The sequence below is a fragment of the Zootoca vivipara genome, chromosome 14 (genome assembly GCF_965207765.1).
Source record: "Zootoca vivipara chromosome 14, rZooViv2.hap1.1, whole genome shotgun sequence".
Lineage (NCBI taxonomy): Eukaryota > Metazoa > Chordata > Lepidosauria > Squamata > Lacertidae > Zootoca > Zootoca vivipara.
Genome location: NC_142597.1, coordinates 21070622 through 21094356, shown reverse-complemented (window position 1 = coordinate 21094356; position 23735 = coordinate 21070622). Strand labels below are relative to the sequence as shown.

General features: G+C 44.2%; 1 protein-coding gene across 1 annotated transcript; it reads left to right on the top strand.

Moving 5' to 3' along the window:
* Positions 1-410: 410 nt before the first annotated feature.
* POU2AF2 (POU class 2 homeobox associating factor 2) lies at positions 411-20756 on the top strand. Its single transcript, XM_035140011.3, has 5 exons — positions 411-420; positions 10377-10486; positions 17070-17112; positions 18467-18768; positions 19330-20756. The coding sequence occupies exons 1-5, from the start codon at positions 411-413 to the stop codon at positions 19735-19737; spliced, it is 873 nt and encodes a 290-aa protein (XP_034995902.3). The 3' UTR covers positions 19738-20756.
* The last annotated feature ends 2979 nt before the right edge of the window (positions 20757-23735 follow it).

Genomic DNA, 23735 nt, shown 5'->3' with positions numbered 1-23735 from the left:
TTCAAGCACTTGAGGAATTTTATGTTAGAACACTCTACAGCAAAAGCATTACATTTTTTATCAGTAAAAGAACACCTCATTTATTTTATTTTTATTTTCCCCTCCCCTGCTTCTTTCTTCTGAAGTATCCTTTTGGTCCAGTGAAAGAGCCTTTTCATGGTGTTCCTCGCCGGCCATGCAAATTGCATCTAAACAGACATCAAAGGATTTGCATGTACGCAAATCCCAGGCAAGCCATTTCAGAGGCATTGCCCCAAATTGTGGAGAAGGCCATTTCCGTCTGGCTCAGAATCAAGCTTGACCAGGAACACCCCTTTGCAGGGGCTTCATTTGCAGATCGGAGCTCATGAAGGTTGATCATCCCGCCGTGAAGTCCTGTCGAATAGAGGTGGAAGTGATCCCTCTTCGCCATGGAAACGGGTAGGTGTCATCGAAGGCACACTCTCTTGATGAAAGTCGTGTGATGGTGGTTACACAAAAGATCAATTATTGACAATTGAAAACATACATATTTATGTACTCATTTCTATAGACACAAGACAGAAAATGGGGCGCCAGACTGGGGTGATGCCTGTGAATGACAGGTCCATGGTGAAGTTGGGAGGCTGATCATTTCATTCCTAACAGGGTAGCCTCAGGCAAGATACTAGCCCTCAGGCTTAGTCCTTCAAGAGCAGTATGATAATGATGCCAATCTTTCTACAGGGTTGTTGTAGGGATTACTAAGATAATGGTACATTTTGGACAAATGCACAGTGGCTTAATAAGCTGAGATGTCCCCTTTTGCCTATGCATGCAGTCCATTTTCTTCTGCCTCTGCAGCCTAAACTAAACGTGGACATCTTCAATTAAACAGTGTTTCCTCTTTTGTCCAAACTAGGAAACTGTGATTACCAACTTCAAGATTTTAAACCATGGTTTGAGATCCTGTCTTGTCCTAACCATAGTTTCTTTATCTGAAAAAAGTGAGAAACTGTGGTTAGCTGTAATTTTCTGCAGTTCATTCAGGTACAACAGAAAGAGAGGAGAGGAGAGGAGAGGCCATGTGTGTAAGCAAAAGATTCCTGTCTGGACATTTCAGCTCATTAAGCCAATGTGTGGTTGTTTGAAATGCAGCCAATATACTGTGTGAAGCATTTGAAATTATGTTATGTAAATTCTACCTAGTATTTATTTATTTAGCAAAATTTATATGCTGTTTGATTGTAACAAAACCTCTAAGTGATTTAGAAGAATAAAACACTTATCAAGAAAAGGCAATCACTGAACATTTGGCAGACTGGAACCCACTAACTACGCACACAGGTTTATAACAAAATCTGACCCATTAATCTTCTGTTTCAGGGGGAGGAGATGGAACTGGGGGAAACTTAATGTTTTGTTCATATTTTGTTGAAAATCAATAAAAATCTTTTATAAGAGAAAATTAAAAGACAATCAAAACCAGGTATTAAAAATATTCAAAAGATAATTAAAATCAACCCCAATATAAAGATTGATTAAAGCATGTGTGATATTTTCTACATGTTTAGGTTGCCTAAACAAAAATGTTTTAAGCAGGTGCCAAAAAGAAGAAAGCGAAGGTGCCTTATTTCAGTAGGCAGGGAATTTCAGAGTGTAGCTGTTGCCACACTAAAAGATCAATTTCTTACAAGTGTGGAACAATTATTATTTGGCACCAGTAACAGTCCCAGTTCAGCGGATCAAAGTGGCTGAGTGGGCATATATGGAGTAAGGCAATCCTGCAAATAAATGGTCACCTTCTTGATAGTTTAGTTGGTTAGAGCATGGTGCTGATAACACCAAGGTCACAGGTTTGATCCCCATATGGGATGGCTGAATATTCCTGCTTTGAACTAGATGATCCTCGGGGTCCCTTCCAATTCTACAATTCTGTGATTCTGGTCTTTTGTGCCAACTAGGAGTAGGTGGCGGCGCTTACCTGACCTCCTATTACCAACATTGCCATGGCTTATCAGGTGGGGAATGGATGAGGTTGCAGTGGTGCTAATGCACCTGCAGAGGCAGTGGATTTACTCTGCTGCGTGTTTGCACTGTGCCAATTTCGGTAAGCTCAGCTGCGCCACTGACTACTACTGGTACCGACCTTGTACATATTACAAGAATCTTATTAGATTACTCTGGGCTCACACTGGGCACTCAACACAACAACAAGATGCTTCTGGGGGAGTGCTTAATGTGGGATTGGCACTCCGTGTGCATGCAGCTTTTTTTGCAGTGATGTGATTGGCATCAAAACACTGGTCATTTTTTATTTATTTATTTTTAAATCCTTATGTAATTCTGATTTACTCTTTCTGGGGGATATCTAAGAATTAAAACAAAAAACAAAAAAACCCCTCTGTTGCTAAAAAACCTGATCGAAACATTTCAGTGACTCATTTACAAATCAAACCCTCATCTGGAAGCATCCTTTGACTCCAGTTATTAGCTTAGGGTGGTAGCAGCACTGACCAAGTCTGCAGAGTTTCCGGGCATTTGATGTCTACAAATATATGCTTGCCTTACCTAGGTATTGGTGCCAGAAGCTACCTATGCTATAAAAGGAAAAGTAACATTTATTCCCAGTTTTTATATATAAACAGGGATTCCCCCGCCCCCCAAGCTCCAGCCCCTCTCAGATGGGCACCATTGCCATTCTAAGAGAACAAGGGAGAAGTTCGTGGTGAGCTCCAGCACGTCTTTTTCTAGAAAAATAACAGTGAATATAGCATATAGTAGAGAAAAAAGCAGAACAATTCAAACATATCTTTTTCAAATCCATAAACCTTTGCCAACTTGGGGTCTTGAGATATTTTGGACTATGACTCCCATCAGCCCCAAGCAGCATGGTCATTCTAGCCAGGGCTGATGGGAATTGTAGTCCAAGATGGCTGGAGGGTACCATGTTGGGGAAGGCTGCTTTAGCTTAAAGAACAAGCCATTTAAATCTCTGAATAGTATTGGTGGTAGTAGGGTAGATGAACCTTGTGCCTAAGGCTGTGTTCTAACGTATATAAACACATAATGGAACACTAAACATTAAAAAACTTCCCAATACAGGGCTGCCTTCAGACATCTTCTAAAGGTTGTACATAGTTACTTATCTCCTTGGCTCAGGGGTCACATAACTCCATACCCTGCAACATTTCTCTGATGAAAATAGGGATGTCCTAGAATCATAGAATCATAGAATCATAGAATCATAGAGTTGGAAGAGACCACAAGGGCCATCCAGTCCAACCCCCTGCCAAGCAGGAAACACCATCAAAGCATTCCTGACAGATGGCTGTCAAGCCTCTGCTTAAAGACCTCCAAAGAAGGAGACTCCACCACACTCCTTGGCAGCAAATTCCACTGCCGAACAGCTCTTACTGTCAGGAAGTTCTTCCTAATGTTTAGGTGGAATTTTCTTTCTTGTAGTTTGAATCCGTTGCTCCGTGTCCGCTTCTCTGGAGCAGCAGAAAACAACCTTTCTCCCTCCTCTATATGACATCCTTTTATATATTTGAACATGGTTATCATATCACCCCTTAACCTTCTCTTCTCCAGGCTAAACATACCCAGCTCTCTAAGCCGTTCCTCATAAGGCATCGTTTCCAGGCCTTTGACCATTTTGGTTGCCCTCTTCTGGACACGTTCCAGCTTATCAGTATCCTTCTTGAACTGTGGTGCCCAGAACTGGACACAGTACTCCAGGTGAGGTCTGACCAGAGCAGAATACAGTGGTACTATTACTTCCCTTGATCTAGATGCTATACTCCTATTGATGCAGCCCAGAATTGCATTGGCTTTTTTAGCTGCTGCATCACACTGCTGACTCATGTCAAGTTTGTGGTCTACCAATACTCCTAGATCCTTTTCACATGTACTGCTCTCAAGCCAGGTGTCTCCCATCCTGTATTTGTGCCTTTCATTTTTTTTGCCCAAGTGTAGTACTTTACATTTCTCCTTGTTAAAATTCATTTTGTTTGCTTTGGCCCAGTTGTCTAATCTGTTAAGGTCATTCTGAAGTGTGATCCTGTCCTCTGGGGTGTTAGCCACCCCTCCCAATTTGGTGTCATCTGCAAACTTGCTCAGGATGCCCTCAAGCCCATCATCCAAGTCATTGATAAAGATGTTGAACAAGACTGGGCCCAAGACAGAACCCTGTGGCACCCCACTAGTCACTACTCTCCAGGATGAGGAGGAGCCATTGATGAGCACCCTTTGGGTTCGGTCAGTAAGCCAGTTACAAATCCACTGAATGGTAGCATTGTCTAGCCCACATTTTACCAGCTTCTTTACAAGAATATCATGGGGCACCTTGTCAAAGGCCTTGCTGAAATCAAGATAGGCTACATCCACAGCGTTCCCTTCATCTACCAGGCTTGTAATTCTGTCAAAAAATGAGATCAGATTAGTCTGACATGACTTATTTTTCAGGAACCCATGCTGACTTTTAGTGATCACAGAGTTTCTTTCTAGGTGCTCACAGACTGTTTGCTTAATGATCTGCTCTAGAACCTTTCCTGGTATTGATGTCAGGCTGACTGGGCGGTAATTGTTTGGGTCCTCTCTTTTCCCCTTTTTGAAAATAGGGACAACATTTGCCCTCCTCCAGTCTGCTGGAACTTCGCCTGTTCTCCAGGAATTTTCAAAGATTATTGCCAGTGGTTCTGAAATCACCTCTGCCAGTTCTTTTAATACTCTTGGATGTAGTTCATCTGGCCCTGGAGACTTGAATAAATCTAAACTAGCCAAGTATTTTTGTACTACCTCCTTACTTATTCTGGGCTGTGTTTCCCCTGCTGAATCATCTGCTCCATATTCTTCAGGTCGGGCGTTGTTTTCTTTCTTGGAGAAGACTGAGGCAAAGAAGGCATTGAGGAGTTCTGCCCTTTCTCTGTCCCCTGTTTGCATTTCACCATCTTCTCCTCTGAGTGACCCCACTGTTTCCTTGTTTTTCCTTTTGCTACGGACATACCCATAAAAGCCCTTTTTGTTGCTTTTAACCTCTCTAGCGAGCCTGAGTTCATTCTGTGCTTTAGCTTTTCTGACTTTGTCTCTACACGTGCTGGCTATATGTTTGAATTCCTCTCTGGAGATTTCCCCCCTTTTCCATTTTTTGTACATATCCCTTTTAAATCTTAACTCAGTCAAAAGTTCTTTAGATAGCCAGCCTGGCTTCTTTAGGCACCTTCCATGTTTCCGTCTCATTGGTATTGCCTGAAGTTGTGCTTTTAATATCTCCCTTTTAACAAACTCCCAACCATCATGAACTCCCTTCCCTTTTAGTATTACTGTCCATGGGATTTCACCCAGCGTTTCCCTAAGTTTTCTGAAGTCGGCTTTCTTAAAGTCTAGAATTTGGACCTTAGAATGCTTGGTTGCTCCTTTCCGCTGGATAATAAACTCCAGAAGAGCATGGTCACTCCCACCTAATGATCCTGCCACTTCTACCCCACTAACCAAGTCATCACTATTGGTTAGGACCAGATCTAAAATGGCTGATCCTCTTGTTGCTTCTCCCACTTTCTGGACAATGAAGTTGTCTGCAAGGCCAGTGAGGAATCTGTTCGACCTTATGCTCTTGGCTGAGTTTGACATCCAACAAATATCAGGATAGTTGAAATCCCCCATTACTACTATCTCACTTCCTTTGGAATGCTTGGCCATCTGTTCCAGGAAGGCATCATCTGTGTCCTCAGTTTGGCTTGGGGATCTATAGTAAACTCCCACAATGAGATCACTGTTGTTTTTCTCTCCCTTAATTTTGACCCAGATACTCTCAATTTGGCTTTGAAGTTTTAAATCCTGGATCTCTTCACAGGTATACATATCCCTAACATATAAAGCTACTCCTCCTCCTTTCCTGTTTGGTCTATTTCTCTTAAATAGATTGTATCCCTCTATTACTACATTCCAGTCATGAGACTCATCCCACCAGGTTTCAGTGATGCCTATTATGTCATATTTAGTTTGCTGTACCAAGAGCTCAAGTTCATCTTGTTTATTTCCCATGCTCTGTGCATTAGTATACAGACATTGAAGACCGTTGATCATTCCCCCATGTCTCTTATTTAAGGATATTTTCGTCCCACCACTAGGTCTGCATGCTGCTTGCTCCATTTGGTCCTTGACATTTGGATGATCATCTTCAGCATTTGATAGACTCCTACCTTCAGGACCACTGTCTCCCTCCCCCCCATAAGTCAGTTTAAAGCCCTCCTGATGAGGTTTTTGAGTTTTGTGGCAAAAACATTCCTCCCAACTTTTGTGAGGTGCAGTCCATCACTTGCCAGAAGTCCATCTTCAAGAAACTGCAGACCGTGATCTAGGAATCCAAACCGTTCCTGTTTGCACCATTTGCGAAGCCAGTTGTTCACTTCCCCTATTTTTCCCTCTCTCCCTGGGCCATGTCGTTCAACTGGAAGGACAGAAGAGATGACAATTTGTGCATCTAATTGCTTCAACTTCCTGCCCAGAGCCTCATAATCATTTTTGATCTTCTGTAAGCTATGGCTTGCAGTGTCATTGGTTCCCACATGCACCAAAAGGAAGGGGTATTTGTCGGTGGGTTTTATGATTCCTTGCAGCCGTTCTGTTACATCTTTGATCTTGGCCCCAGGTAGACAGCACACCTCTCGAGACATCTTGTCAGGCCCACAGATCACTGCTTCTGTACCCCTCAGTAGGGAATCCCCTATCACCACTACACGCCTCTTCATAGGCTTGGTTGGGATTCTTCCATGTGCTGTCCCTTCCAAGGTTACCTGCATATTCCCGGAGGACTGACTTTGCTGCTCGTCTTCATATTCCTCATCAACTGTGATGAGGGAGAGATCCTCAGGTGGAGTCTGTTCCTCGTCTTCCATGAGCACTTCAAAACGGTTGTGTAATTCTAAGCACTCAGAGCGATCCCTGGGCCTCCTACTTCTATGAGTCACGTTCCTCCATACATCTGGCTGCTGTGTTGGGGAACTGACCTCCTCCTCAGGGAGATCCCCTGTCTCCTCCTTGGTGCAGACAGTGTGCTCTGCTGCATCCAAGAAAAGCTCCAGCTCTTTAATTCTCTGGAGCGTAGATACACGCCCCTGAAGCTGCTGCACCTTCTCTTCCAGAAGGGCAACCTTGTTTTCTAGTAGGGCAACCAACTTGCAATTGTTGCACGTGTAGCTACCCACATCCTTTGGCAAGAAAACAAACATTGCACAGGAATTGCAGGTGACAACGGTTGTTCCCTCCACCTCCATCTTGAAAACCTTGAAAACCTTGAAGTCAAGGGGGAAAGAGGAAGAGGCCTAGGTTCCCCCTAACAAACGTGTGAGACTTGCTGCCCTAGATCAAAAAGATGGGACAAACTGCACACAAACAAGTAAGAAAACAAAAAAGCACACAAACTTACTAACACACAGCCCCAAAAGACAAAGCCACAAAACCTACAGAGTGTCTCCCAAGCTCGCAAGTCCTAAGCAAAAGCAGGACATTCCAGGATTGAATCAGAAACCAGGGCAGCTTCTGTAAATCCGTGACTGTCCCTGGAAAATAGGGACACTTGAAAGGTCTGACAGCCTAAGTGGGAAATGGAAGAAAGTTAGAAACAAGATGGTCAGCTTCTTTTTATTGTAGATTATCTCTGGGCTCATCCATACCTCCACCTAATGTGAGCTTTGAACCCCTGGTACCTCCTTTAATTTACCCTCATCTGTGCGATGTTCTCCTCTAAATCCTTCTGTCCCACACTTTCTCCTGCTTAAAGCTGCAGATTCCCTATATGCAATCAAAGTAGCTCTCCTATTTGGATTTTCAAAGCAAAGGGGGACTCTGGATTTAAGGAGAAAGAACAGGGCAACAGTAGTTGGAGGAGAATGCCGCACGGATGATGAAGAGGAATTAAACGAGGAGCAAGGGATTCACAATCCACATTCAGCCAAGGTATGGATAGGCTCCCATTCTGGGGGGGGGGGGGGAGGAGTTTCTGTTGAAGCTCCATCCCTTCCGAGAAAAATTAATCTGGCTGTCGCAATCCAGGTGAAACAAAAGCTCCAAATGCAAACCCACAAAAGCTCCGAATTTTGGAACAGCAAACCAGCACTGGAAAAGATCAAACAATTCCCCCGTAGGGCATTAATGTTTGTTTTAGCTCAGGAAATGCTCATCTTTTTTGTTTTCTAAAGGATTAAGCAGAGCATCACGCTCCCACCTGTAACATTTGACTAAAAGCTCTCCCCAGCCTGATGCAGGCTTCCATCACAGGTGCAGGTTCTTTCCATGGGCAGATCCCAATGGGGCAAATGGAAGAAAGGAGATCCTGCCTCATTATTCTGGGCTGGCTGGTACAGGGATGGGCACTCTGAAAAAGGTCAAAAACATAGAAACAAATAAATAGCCGGTTTAAAGGCATGACTCAGAGACATAATGAAGTGAACAATGGGCATTTTTACGAGTGCGAAACGAAATCCTTTGTTGCAAAGGGCTGGCACACGGTTCTCTGCACAAGGGGCAGTTGTTTGTAGGAAGAGGATGCACCACTTAGCCAAGCTGAATGTTCTATTCATAGCACTAAAAATCACAGACATCCAATGAAGCCGAATGTTAGAGGATTCAGGGCAGACAAAAGAAAACCCTTCTTCACACAGTGGAACTCACTCCCACAAGAGGGTACCGACAGCCACCAAACTGGAGGGCTTTAAAAGAGGGTTAGGCGAATTCAATGGCTACTAGCCACAATTGCCAGAGGTGGCTGGAAACTGCAGGAGGGCTGTATGCTCTTGTGCTCAGGGTTGCTTAAGGGTTTCCCATGGGCACCTGGTTGGCCATTGTGAGAACAGGATGCTGAACTAAAAGAGTTCTGGCCTGCTCCAGTGGGCTCTTTCATTATTATTACTATTAAGGGGGTAAAGGGGACCCCTGACCATTAGGTCCAGTCGTGACCGACTCTGGGGTTGCGCGCTCATCTCGCATTATTGGCCGAGGGAGCCGGCGTATAGCTTCCAGGTCATGTGGCTAGCATGACAAAGCCACTTCTGGCGAACCAGAGCAGCACACGGAAACGCCGTTTACCTTCCCACTGTAGCGGTTCCTATTTATCTACTTGCATTTTGACGTGCTTTCGAACTGCTAGGTTGGCAGGAGCTGGGACCGAGCAACGGGAGCTCACTCCGTCACAGGGATTCGAACCGCTGACCTTCTGATCAGCAAGCCCTAGGCTCAGTGGTTTAACCCACAGCACCACCTGGGTCCCTTAGTATTTATTAAATTTGTACACTATTAGTATTTATTAAATTTGTACACTGCCCTATGACCTTCAGTCTCAGGGTGGTTCACAAGACAATTGTGACAGTATACAATGCACAAAATACATAAAACAAAGCACAAGATACATAATAAAAATAATCAAAACAAAAAGGCAGGCTCTTATCATGTTCATATTAGTTTCTGACTCCCACTGTTTTAACAATAGCTACAAGAAAAGGCACCCCCTCTGAATTAGGTTGTTGAAGCAAAGAAAGTTTATGGGGGAACCAGGACTAAATTAGTGTGTGAAAGGACCATGAGATGAGTTCTGGTCCTGAAAGCAAATTGCTGGGCTAAGTATGTGCACAGAGTATGGATGGGGGAGAAATCCAATATTGTTTGCATTTTAAAGAGAACCTGCTAATTTAATCTCAGATCAATACATGAACCAAAACACAGCTATCCTCTGATAGCTGCAGTTGTCCAACCAGTGTGTGCAAAAAATGCATATAACAAGGGAACCGTATGCATAAAAATATGTGCATTTGTGAAAACAATGTACCGAAGTACATTATATTAGGGGAAATAGTGGTAAAATGTGTATATTAGCCAAAACTGTACATAGGATGTTTATCGGAGTAAATTCTCACTAAAAATGCTGACAAATTTTCAGAAGGACTTAAAAAAAATGCAAATTGCTGCAGACATGTAAAGAACTAAATTTAAGAATGCAAAAAAGAGAAACCAAAACTGACGGACTCCTCTATCCCTACATGTGCTTTCTTTGGGGAAAAGGCTGTGCTGGCTGCAGCTTTTGGGAAATGTAGTGCAAAACATCTGTAGGGCACCAGTTTTTGTTGGAGGCTGCATTGATCTCTGCCCTTCAGTCCACCAAAACCCATCAGGCTTCACCCCCTATGTTACCAAAACCGTCCAGGCTTTGTCCCTGTCCCTGCCCATTGATCAGGGAGTGGTGTCTACAGCATTGCCTTGTTTTATCCTCACAATAACCCTGCAAAGTAGACTGGACTACCTAGTGAGTAACCTGGCTGAGTAGTGGAGAACATGTGGTCCTCCTCACTGATTAAGCATTGGGCACAGAATGAAGTCCCTTTGGGGTGTCCTCCTCCCCGCTCATGCTTCTTTCTTTGGTTCAGTCCCTGCAGACTACGGCAAGCGGGTTTACCAAGGAGTCCGGGTCAAGCACACGGTGAAGGACCTGCTGGCTGAAAAGCGCTCAAGGCAGACCAGCAGCTCACGGCTGAACGTGAGTGCATGTTGAAAAGTGCAGTGTGATCTGGAGCAAGGATGCTGAATTGTAGGCCTGGAAGCCAAATGCAGCCTCTCTATCCGGCCCTCAGGACTCTCCCCAGGCCCCTAGGCCACGCCCCACACTGGCCCTGCACCCTTTTGCCCTTCTTGAGTGCATTTGCTTGGATGGGTGAAGGTTGTGGAGATGGAGGTGTGTGTGTCTTGCAGGGTTGCAGAAACTTCTGACTTAGGCATGGCTGGAATGTAACCAGGTAAAAGTCACATCCATTGCTGTGAATCTGGCCTCACCCTCACCCATGTCAAGGCTCTTCCCAGACAAAGGAATGCATGCACACAGCAGACAGTTAAGTATTTATTGTCAAAGATAACACTTCTGCAGCTCTGCAGACCTACGTACACCAATCTAACAGCTAGGCAGCTATTTCCAGGTCCATGCTCCATGGAGCAGTTGCATCAACAGGTGAACACTCCCCCTTAACCAGTTTATGTATCTTCCCCCGATGGGCTGCACACACGCAAGCAGAGACTGTGCTTGCGTGGAAACTTCATCTGCTCATCCCTTTTCATTTCCCTGCTGGTTCTGGGAGACAGGGGTGCAGGAGAGGGTGGGGAAGCACCTGGCCTTTCATTTGCCTGACCTGCCTCTTCCTCCAACCCATCCAGTGCTCCATCCTCCAGCTCTGAAGCTTTCCCTGCCTCTGATTCTTGCCTCCTGGCTAGTACAGGTCCCCACAAACCATTGCATCCCTCTTTTGAGTCTAGACTCCAGCTAGCCCCGCCCTTGGTGTGCACTCATCTGCGTCTTGCTGGTCCCTGATATCTTTGGAAGTCTGAAAGAGGTATATACTGAAAGCAGATCTCAAAAAGCGCACTAATGCCAAAAGCTGGGTAATGATCAGTGCTGGTCTGCCTGCAAACCAGCAAAGCCACAGAACAAAGCTGAAACCTCTTTGGCTCTTTAGAATTGCCCTTTGCAGACTCTGGATCACATGTATTCCCCAGATGTTCTCCAAAAGCTCAGAGATTCCCCACAAATCTGAAAAATGTATTTGATGTTCAATGGTATTTGATTTCAGCATTTGACAGTTGAAGTATGGCAGCATTTGACAGCCGACATGCGGTGGTGTTTCATATTTTACATTGATGATGGATGTCTCATACTTGATTTTGATGTTTCATACTTGATACTGATGGCACAAATGGCATTTAGTCATCTGGCATAATGCAATGGCATACGGAGTGTGACAGGGTATGATAGCTAATGTGCAGCGGCATTTAGTATATGAACACCTCTTGTTGTTGTTTAGTCGTTTATTCGTGTCCAGCTCTTCATGACCCCATGGACCAGAGCACACCAGGCACTCCTGTCTTCCACTGCCTCCCGCAGTTTGGTCAAACTCATGTTGGTAGCTTCAAGAACCCTGTCCAACCATCTTGTCCTCTGTCGTCCCCTTCTCCTTGTGCCCTCCATCTTTCCCAGCATCAGGGTCTTTTCCAGGTAGTTTTCGCTTCTCATGATGTGGCCAAAGTATTGGAGTATGACCACCTCTTAGGCAATTTCATATTTGAGGGCTGACAAAACAATGATGAGTTGCCAGCAAACCAAAAGGCTTTCAAGTCTTGGGTAAAAATTCACCTTTGAAAATGTGAAGAGGATTTAAATATACTGTATACAGATCCAAAATCCGAATGACAAAATCAAGCTTAGAAGTTAGAACTACCCTGCAAGGTAGGTCTCCACATTTTGCAGATGTGGAGCTGAGGTTAGGAATGTCATGGAATTTGGAAGGAGTATAACCGTATACATTGTTCAGCCTAGACACTTAGGTCGAGCTCCGAGGGCCTTCTGGCAGTTCCCTCACTGTGAGAAGTGAGGTTACAGGGAAAGCTGGCAGAGGGCCTTCTCGGTAGTAGTGCCTGCCCTGTGGAACGCCCTCTCATCAGATGTTGAGGAAATAAACAACTCTCTGACTTTTAGAAGACATCTGAAGTTTTTAAAGTATGATGTTTTACTGTGTTTGATTTTTTTTTAATTTGCTGGAAGCTGCCCAGAGTGGCTGGGGCATCCCGGTCAGATGCGCAGCATATAAATAATAAATTGTTATTATTATTATTCTTAATAGAGGAAATTGCCAAAGTTTGCTTATTGGGCACATGTCTGGAGCAGAAATACCGTACTTTTCTGCGTATAAGACTATGTTTTTTTTTACTCTAGTCTAAAATAATGTTCAGAATCTGGGCTCATCTTATACACGGATAGTATCTCCCTCCATTTTCTTAAATCAGAGTCCCCCAAAATAGGGGGCGTCTTATACATGGGGGCGTCTTATAGATGGAAAAATATGGTAAATCCATAATGTTATCAGTATTACTGTTGCTGTTGATTTCAGTTTGATAAACTACGTAATTGATTACATACCCCCATTTGCATTATGCTTCCTTTGCATAGGAATGAACAGGGTGGAATAATGTTAATGGAAACATAATTTACGCAATTAATCATCTCAGTTATGTATATTCGCCACAGAGGGCAGTGAGGTGAATAGAGTGGTTCTTGGTGGCAGGTGAACTGTGGCTGAAGGGAAACAGTGCTGCATATGATGGATGCAGGGCAAGCCAGAAAACAATGCCTTCTTCCATCCCTAGCTGAGGCTGAGAGAATAACAGCTTGCCTAAGGATGCTGAGTGGGTGGCTGTAGGGCATCAGCAAACAGCGAACCAAAGACCTCTTGGTTCACAGCCAGATCTGCCTCTCAGAGTCAATACACTCCAGCAGCTATCAATGGGCCCATTCAACCCAATCCAAAAGCTACAGTGTGGGAACAAACTTCCTTGTTTGCACAGAGCTGAGGCAGCACTCTGGTCAGTCTCGCAACGGTGTTGTCACAGTTGTCACAAAACAGATACTATAACCCTGAAAGCAAACAGCAGGTGAGTGGGGATGATTCGGCCAGCTGATGAGGAAGCTTTCTTTGGAACTGATGTTCTGTGCAACGAAAACTCTGATTTGCCAAAGCAAAGCAAAATAACAAAAACAAAACTTTTCATGGGCAGATGATTCTAGACCTGTCTGTGGAGAAAGAGGGTGGAGTCCAGCAGATGGCCTCTTGTCTAAATGAACCATCGACACTGTAGGGATGTTGAAGGCCTGGCTCTTACCTGACAATCATGAGAGGCACAATTTGCATGGTGATGATATATACGCTGTTTGCATTTTTGATTTCCCAGGAGGGTGGACAAGGGCTTAATGTGTGCCTTGGATCAACAGGGGTTAGCCAGGGGCAGTGGCATAGCATGTGTTGCCAGCACCCGGAGCAAGGCAAGTATCCTTGGCTCCGCCCGCCAATAGGCTGCAACGGATGGGCAATGGCTTGGCGACCTACCTGAGTGGCAGCCGCAGCACCCTATGAGTGTTGAGTACGGCAGAGAGCGGGATGGGAGATTGGTTGGGAGTGGGTATCTTTCTAAAGCACCATAGCAACCAGCCTTTTCCCAGATCCTCTCCTCTGTCCGCCCACAGAGAGCCAGTGTGGTGTAGTGGTTAAGAGGGGTAGGCTCATAATCTGGTGAACTGGGTTCATGTCCCCCTGCAGCTGCTGGGTGACCTTGAGCTAGTCACATTTCTCTGAAGTCTCTCAGCCTCACTCACCTCACAGTGTTTGTTGTGGGGGAGGAAGGGAAAGGAGATTGTTAGCTGCTTTGAGATTCTTCTTCTCCATATCTGGCCAGTTCTGCACATCTCTGATTCTGTGCATCTTCTTTTTTTGGAAATGGGACTTGATAGTATAAAACACTGTAAACCCTTAGAGGACAGGCACCTGTTGCCCCTTCATAAGTTTGTAAAGTACCATGTGCCAGCATGCTGCCATATAAAGCAGCAGCAACGACAATATCCTATCGTCTCCTTCCAACTGTAAACTCTGTGGGTGAGTGCCAATTGCCATATAGTTAGGGATGTACCTGTCAAATTTGGTTTCGCATATTTCCAAACTTAAGTTCAGTTTTCCACATCTCCGCACCACTTTGAGAATCTTTTTTACAAGGTCTTCATGAAAACCCACCAGCATTTCAGTGCAAAAATTCTCCTAATACACACACAAACACCTTTGTATGCATTTTTGCCTAATACACACATTTTTGCAAAGTGATTTCCCCAAATATAAAGCATTTTTGTATGTTATCTCCCCCAGCATATGTATTTATTGGCACATCCCCCCCCCCCGAGACATTTTTGTACACATTACTAGGCTGGAGAACAGCATTGCGACATTTGGAGAATTGTGAATTCTCAAGGATGGCTGCATTTTCGTTCACCTATTGATTTAGGAAGTGCAAATTTGGAGGATTTGCCTCAAAATGCAAACTTAATTGAATCCCCCACCTTTCTCCACTCGTAGCCAAAACAGGGGAAAGCAAGAGGAATGTACCAGCATGTTCAGGAGAACCCAGAAATCTGCAGTTCTAAAAATAAAAGAGGGAAAAAGCTAAAGGTCAAACAAACAAACAAACAAGCCCAAAAGGGAGACAGCATGGCCAGTGGCCACAGAATGCTGTCTGTCTGTATGGGGAATGAAGGAAGAAAATGGGGGATGGAATGGAGTTTCCTGAAAGAGGATATGGTTTCCCAGCTGGAATCCTGAACGGCAGCATTCAAGTCAGCAACATTCTATTGCAGACCTCTACCTGTCTACCTATTCATTCTTTTTATGTTACGTTCTTATGATGTTTTAACTGTACATTGCCATGATATTTTTCTTATGAGTAGGGCTCTTTTTTTCCAGCCAGAACTCACTGGAACTGAGTTCTGTCACCTCTTTGGGGCATTCCGGCACCTTTGTAGTGTTGCAGTGGCAGGAGAAGAAAATAAGCCCCCCCCCCCTTTTAAGGTCCTCTCTCTAAAAGCTCAACAACTTGGGTTGGCTGTTACCCCGTTCCACCTCTTTTTTCTAGGAAAAAAGCCCTGATTATAAGTTACCATTTTGTAAATATTCTTATAAAATAAACAACACTTACTGTGCAGCCATTTGTGCTAGAATATCCAATACATCACTAAATGCAAACCAGTAATAATAATAAATATTTCTAGAATTTGGAAATGCTCCTTTTTAAACAGGGCGATTCCAGACTCTCAATATTTTCAGATGGGATTCAATCACATACCAGCAAACTGAGGTTGTGCGGTTTTACCTTACAGGGAGGTTTTGTGCAACAAACCCACTTCCCCAAAAGATCAGACTTGTTCTGCAAAAAGGTGACACAGCAAGGCACTGGAAAGTGTGGGAGAACACTTGCCTTGACACAACTGCACATGATCTTTAAGAATTCTTGGAGAATAGGTGGGATCCTGGCAGTCTGCAGGTGGGCAAATGTTGTCCACATCTTCAAAATGGGGGAGAAGACCTAGGTAACTACCAACTGATGAGCTTGGCATCAATACTAGGAAAGGTCCTAGAACAGATAATTCAACATTCGGTCTGTGTAGCACTGTGTAGCACTTAGAAAAGGATGCTGTGATTACTAAGATGCAGAATGAGTTTCTCAAAAACAAGTCATGCCAGATGAATACAAGCTTGGTGGATCAGAGGAATACTGTGTGGATGTATTGTATCTTGGTATCAAAGCATCTTGATTTCAGTAAGCCTTTTGACAAAGTCCCCCTTGGTATTCTTGCAGAGAAGCTGGTAAAATGTGGACTGGATGAGATAACTGTGGATTTGTAGCTGGTTGAATGACTGGACCCACCACTGCCAGTGATTTTGAGGAGTCATTTGCTCCAGGCATCCCTGCCCCACTGCTGGAGGTCTCTATATCTATCTTAGGGAGCTTGTCTTGCTGAAGAGCTCCTGCCAGCCAGAGCCAATAATACTCAGCTAGGTGGATCAATGTTTTGAGTTGGTGGAAGGCAGCTTGGTAGGTAACCTAACAAGCCCCTCAGAGCGATTATGTGAATCGGTTTTTCCAAAACAATCCCTGGAAAGGTGTCAGCTTCGAGTTGCTAATGGAATATTGCATCACTTTCCCCCTGCCCTGTGGTCTGTAACTATGGCAAGATCCAATGAGCTTATTTCCATGGAAGAGCACATGGCCAGGTGGGAAGCTGAGCGTTGTTAACCCGAAGGAAGTCTTGACACTGGCAAATTTTAATTCAAATCCAAACCTCTAAATTTGGTTGCTTGCCATGTCAGGAACTTCCTATTTGCACTATGCAAACTGGAAGGAGGTTCAAGGCCAATGGGAGCACTTCCTACTCACTGCAATAGTCTTGTTCTTAGTGGAGGATGGAGGTTTGGGTGAGAATGAAGTCTCCCAGGTTGTATTGAGAGAAGGTAGCGCTCTCACAAGTCAGCCTTTGCAAACCTAGTAGTGCCTTCCAGATGTTTTTGGACTGCAACTCCCACTAGCTGCAGCTACCTGGGGTACCAGGTTGGCATAGTTTTGTCCTGCATCATTGCCTTGTCGCTAAGCTTATGCTAGCACTTCATGCTTGCTTCACTGGCCCCAGGTATTGCCAAGTCGAACCTGGTAAACATGAGAGGGAAATTATTAAGATTTCAACACCTTACTCTTTTTCCTTTCAGGGAAGTCTTGCCACAACACAGTCGTCATTTGTCCCACTGGCAGGTGGGTATATTCCTTCCTCTAAAGAGCCCATGGGGATATAGATGGGTTGTGCTGATTTGTCTTTCTTGAAACAACTCAGTGACCATGAGATGGCATAGGTGTGTGTGTGTGTGAGAGAGAGAGGAGAGAGGAGAGAGGAGAGAGGAGAGAGGAGAGAGGGGAGAGAGAGAGAGAGAGAGAGAGAGAGAGAGAGAGAGAGAGAGAGAGAGAGAGAGAGAGAGAGAGAGAGACTGAGATGGTTAAGTATCTCCAAAAAAATCTCCTGGTCACGATTAGTGGGAGAGAAATAATTTTAAAGGCAATGCTAAGGAAGGGAAAGAGAAGGGTTAAAGTGATAGAGTTGATTTCTAAAGAAGCAAGATGGACCATAGAGAAATCTGTAGCTTGCGCAATTTAGGAACTGACTATAGGATATTCAACTAAGTTTTACTCAGAGTAAAAAGGTAAAGGTACCCCTGACCATTAGGTCCAATCGCAGACGACTCCGGGGTTGCACGCTCATCTCGCTCTATAGGCCAAGGGAGCCAGCGTTTGTCCGCAGACAGCTTCTGGGTCATGTGACCAGCATGACTAAGCCGCTTCTGGTAAACCAGAGCAGTGCACGGAAACGCCATTTACCTTCCTGTTGGAGCAGTACCTATTTATCTACTTGCACTTTGGCGTGCTTTCGAACAGCTAGGTGGGCAGGAGCTGGGACTGATCAACAGGAGCTCACCCCGTCGTGGGAATTTGAACCACTGACCTTCTGATCGGCTAGCTCTAGTCTCAATGGTTTAGACCACAGCGCCACCCATGTCCCCTTTACTCAAAGTAGATCTATTTAAATTAATGGACCAAACTTAGTCATGCTCATTAATGGCAACTCTGAGTAAAACATAGCTGAATGCTGCCCAGAGCAATACAGGCAAGAATTGGCCACAACAGCTGTGCAATAGGCCATTGACCTGTGCATAATTGTATGGCTATTCAACTGAGTTTAGGGGGTCTAAAGCAAACTGGAAATTCTGAACTATGGGCAGGGTGGGAAACCATTAAAGCTGAAAGCATTAGATCGGGGATGTTTTGAGGAGACGCCCTGTGAAAAATGAGTGAGCAAAGTGTGGCTAATTCATAATAAATGTGCAGTGTGGAAGCAGCCAGAGTGTTTCTTCGTTCACAACTACTGTTTTTACCTCTATGCAAATGCAATCAATTGTTCATCTCAACCTTAATACAATTAATCAGCTGTGATTACTTTAACGGGATGGCAGCTCAACCGTTAGTGTGTGTATTGATATGCTGTGTCTATCCCCACTTCAACTCACTCCCTGTTGGCTTCTAGTGCTATGGTAACTGATTTCTCCACTGCCAATAGGTTCTTCTGCTATGTCTGGTTACTATGGCATCCAAAGATCTCTAATGGCAGATGTGGATTTACAAAACAATAAGCAGATCTCAAGTGACATCTACACTTCCTCCCTCATAGCAAAGCCATTTGCGTATGAATCACCGGCAGTTCAGGGATATCCTTCGCTTCTAGACACCCATTTCATTGACCAATATGCTGACCACCGAACTGCATCCGTCACCTCTGGAGCCTCGTCCCTCTTTAGTGCCTCGTCGCCACTGACGTCGGTCATGCCATCCTTCCCAAGCGACTCGGCACATTTTTTAAGTGTAAGTACATAAGATAAAACACACTAGACCCGTGAAGCTGGATTGAGCCCAAAGGCCCATCTAGTCCAGCCTCCTGTTCTCACAGTGGCCAACCTGATGCCTCTGGGGAACCCACAAGCAGGACTTGAGTGCAACAGTCTGCTCCCCACTTGAGATTCCCAGCAACTGTGTGAAGAAGAGTTTGGATTTGATATCCTGCTTTATCACTGCCCTAAGGAGTCTCAAAGCCAATCTAGCTGCTGCATTTTGGATTAGTTGTAGTTTCTGGGTCACCTTCAAAGGTAGCCCCATGTAGAGCACATTGCAGTAGTCTATCTAGTCACCATTCTTTTCTCACAGGGGCCAACCAGATTATGGGAAGCCCTTGCGCAGGACCCTGATGTGTCCCTGCAACAGTTAACTCGCTCTCACGTATGCACACACACAAAAATAAACGGAGACTATCTAGGGAAGGCCTTATCATGCCTCCCTGCCCAAGCTGCTACCTGTAACTCTGTAGGGAGGTTTGCTTCTTGCACCCCTTTGAAAACTCTACGCTGTGGGCCGTTTTCTTCCTTGCAGAGAGACTCCTGGGAACAAGCCATGCCCGACAGCCTTGGCCAATCGGATGTGTGTCCTCCCGACTCCCTTCAAGCACCTTCCATCACTGCCGGCTGCCTCTCCTCTCATGAGCCGGGAGTTTCTTCCCAGTACAGAAATCCCACCTGGAATTCACCCATCTCTGGGACTCAATCCTACTCTTTCCATGCTCTGGACGACGTCCACTACGCAGCCGGCTACTCTGCTGCGTCTCCCTACCCATTCTCATCTTTTATGTCCACTGTGGCCAGTGACCTGACTCCCAAGATGCTCCAGACCTCTTCAGAGGAGTCTTCAGACACAGCCCCTCTCCCTGACAACAGCTCCCTCTGGCCGAAGGAAGATGGGAGCCCCCTTTGGGGGTCCTACGAATGTCGAAGGACTTACTAAACCAAAGAGACTCGCGGCAGAGGGGCAAACATAAGCCCCTTGGGTTTTATTTAAAGAAATGCTTCAAGTTGGAAGGGTTCTGACCACCTTGAGAGAGCCTGTGTGGTGTGGTGGTTGGAGTGTTGGACTATGAACTGAGAGGTTCAAATCCCCACTCAGCCATGAAGCTTGTGGGGCGACCTTTGGCTCGTCACAATCTCTCAGCCCAACCTACCTCACAGGGTTGTTGTGAGGATAAAATGGAAGAGAACCATGCATGTCACACTGAGTACCTTGGAGGAAAGGTGGGTTATAAATCTAAGAGGTGGGTGGACTTTAGGCTTACGGGATCTGCTTTGGTTTTTGCTGGCCAGTATGCCAACTAGGGCCCAGTGCAAAATTGTGGCTCAGCTGAGTGAGTATTCTTGAATAACTGAGGAACATGGTGCCCCTGGGCACATGCTGAAGCCAAGAAGACGTGATCAGAATTGGAGCCAAGCCTGCACAAAAGTCCACTCCTGGTTTCCCCCCAAGCATTCTTTTCAGCAACCTGGGGAGATTGTTAGGACAGCTGGGCATCAGAAGGCCTTGCCAATCTACTGCAGATTTCCCAGAGATCTACCTTCTGCCCATCCCTAGACTAAAGCTGCATACACAGAAAAACTCCACACTTATCAACAACCAGCCAATTTAATCCAGATTGTAAGGCACCATCTGCACTACACATTTACAGCAGTATCATAACCATTTTAAGTAAGCTTCCCCCCCCCCCTAAAGAATTTTGGGAAGTGTACAGTAGTTTGTTAAGGGTGCCGAAAGCAATTGGGAGACCTCTGTTCCCCTCAGAGAGCTCCAATTCCCAGAGTTCCCTGGAAAGTGGGATTAGTTGTTGTAGCACAATTCTATGAATGCTAGCAAACTAAGATTATTCAGGAGAGCTCACCCATAAATGCCCTTGATGGTGCAAGAGTCTTTGTTCATCACAGGCCTGTTAGCTAGGGTTGTGCAGAAGCAACAATAAAAAATAAAAATCCAAGAAACTGGAATTATTCTCCACATCTGCCTTCTCCAAGCTACCACACCTGTTTGGGACCCCGTTTGGTGTGATGCTGATATGGAGCAGGCCTGACTGAGATCATGCAGGAAATCATTTCTGGATGGTTTTGACTCTGCATGAAGAGAAAGAAAGGGGAAATGCACGATAACTTTGAAACATACACACTAAGGGATCAAGGGACTAAGGGATTCAATCATATGCTGACAGCTTCGGGTTGTATGATAATAGTTCACTGAGAGGTCTTCTGCAGCAAACCCACATCTGCCCAGAAACAGACCTTTCACAATCAGGAAAGTGGTGGGGGAAAGCACGGCAAAGTGTGGGGTGGCATTTCCTTGATGCTATCCGAAAACAAAGCAGAATAATGTTCAATAAATAGCTGGTGTCGTCCAGCCTTCCCTTCCTGCAAACAAATCAGTGCAAATACTCAAGGAGCGACACCGCAGGAGAAACTGTGGACTTCTTCTGAAAACATTTCCTAGCCACCAGGGGGTACTGTGCACACACACCTTGAAATCTCTGCCTGCATTTTGCCATCATTCAAAGCATAAAAAGAGCACCATCCACGCATTGCAGCACTAGTGTAATGACAGCTGCTTTGCTGTGCTCTGTTCTGCTATAAAAAATCATTTGCATGCCAAAAACCATTTTCTCCCTTTGGGTCATAGAACTCGGAGAAAACCAATAGGTTGCCTCCTGGTCCAGTTCCTTGGGTTTCCGGCCACACTCATAATACGAATCTCCCCAATTTGAACCGTTTGAATGGATGAATTTTTCAATTTTGGTTCCTTGGTTTAATCTTCCTTAAACATCTCACTTAATTGTCTGTAATGCAACCAACTCTGAAAATGGTCTTTAATTTCATCATACTCTTTTAGTTTCCATTTTCCTTCTTGATCTCTCAACAGATCTCTGTATGTAGGCCACTTCCCCTTTTTGCCAAGTGGTTTGAGTAACAAAGCTTCTATTGGTGATAACCACCAAGATGTTTTTGTTCTATTAAATCTTTGTACCTTCCCACAATTTCATTAATGATTTCCTAATTATATGATTGTAGCATCCTTTATGTACTTTCCCTTTCCCATACCATAAGTATGCATGCCATCCATATCTGTTATCATGTCCTTCCAAATCCAATGCTTCTTCCTTTTCCAGTTTTATGCAGTCCCTAATCCAGACCAAACAAGCAGCCTCGTAATATAATTTAAGGTCTGGGAGAGCAAAGCCTCCTCTTTCTTTTGTATCTGTAAGTATCTTATGTTTAATCCTTGGCATTTTGCCGCCTCCCCCCCCCCCCGACAAATTTAGAAATATCCTTTTGCCATCTTTTGAGGCAATCATCCTTAACCATTACTGGGACTGCCTGAAAAAGAAAGAACATTTTCGGCAGCATGTTCATTTTTATCGCCACAATTCTTCCTAATAGGAAAAGGTTCATTCTGTTCCATATTTCTAGATTCCTTTTTATCTCACACCATACTTTTTCATAATTAGCTTTATACACATTTATATTTCTTATTTTTAGCCATATCCCTAAATATTTTACTTTTTTATGAATTTCTATCTCAATACTTTGCACCAAATCTTTTCTCTCTTCTTCTTTTAGGATTTTAACTAATAATTTAGTTTTATTTCTGTTTAATTTAAATCCTGCCACTTCCCCAAATTCTTGAATTTTCTCCATCACCTTAGGGAGAGAATTTTTTGGATTTTCTACTGTAATTACTAGGGACCCAGGTGGCGCTGTGGGTTAAACCACAGAGCCTAGGGCTTGCTGATCAGAAGGTCGGCGGTTCGAATCCCTGTGACAGGGTGAGCTCCTGTTGCTCGGTCCCAGCTCCTGCCCACCTAGCAGTTCGAAAGCACATCAAAGTGCAAGTAGATAAATAGGGACCGCTCCGGCGGGATGGTAAACGGCGTTTCCGTGTGCTGCTCTGGTTCGCCAGAAGCACCTGCCACATGACCCGGAAGCTGTCTGCTGACAAACGCCGGCTCCCTCGGCCTATAGAGCGAGATGAGCGCCGCAACCCCAGAGTCGGACACGACTGGACCTGATGGTCAGGGGCCCCTTTACCTTTACCTTTTACTGTAATTACTAAATTATCAGCAAAGGCTTTCAATTTGAATTCATTCTTCCCAGTTTTTATCCCTATAATCTCTTTTTCTGCTCTTATATTCCTTGCAAGTATTTCCAGGACCAAGATGAACAACAGCGGTGATAACAGACATCCTTGCCTAGTTCCTTTTTGTATTTTATATTCCTTTATGATCACCTGATTTACAATGAACTTCATGTTCTGTTCTGAATATATTGCTTGTACTCCTTTTAAAAATTTATTTCCACAATTAATTTCTTCAAGCATTTTTTTCATGAAATCCCAGGACATATTTTCAAAAGCTTTTTCGGTATCTATAAACATGCCGCTTCCCCCCCCCCCCTTCATTTTAAATTTCCAGGTATTCTATCACATTCAGAATATTTCTTATATTCTCCTTCATTTGTCTACCTGGAAGAAACCCTGCTTGATCTTGATGTATATATTCACCTAATTTTTTTCCATTCTATTAGCTAAAATATTTGCAATTAATTTATAAGCATTATTTAATAATGAAATGGGCCTATAATTTTTTTTTGTATTAAATCCGAATCTTGTTTTGGAATCACTGTTATATAGGATTCTTTCCATGTTCCTGGGATTTCACCTGTCTTTAGAATCTCATTCATCACTTCTTTCAATGGAGTTACTAATTGTTCACTTAGCTTTTTGTAATATTTTCCTGTTAGTCCATCTGGTCCTGGAGACTAACCACTTTTTGTCTGCTTTATTGCCTCTAAACCTTCTTGAACTGTTTTTTGAGTATTTAGAATCACTAATTGTTCCTCTTTTATTTTTGGCAGATTACTATTTTTTATATATTCCTCTATTTTTTTTAAAAAAAATTCATTTCCTTTTTTATACAA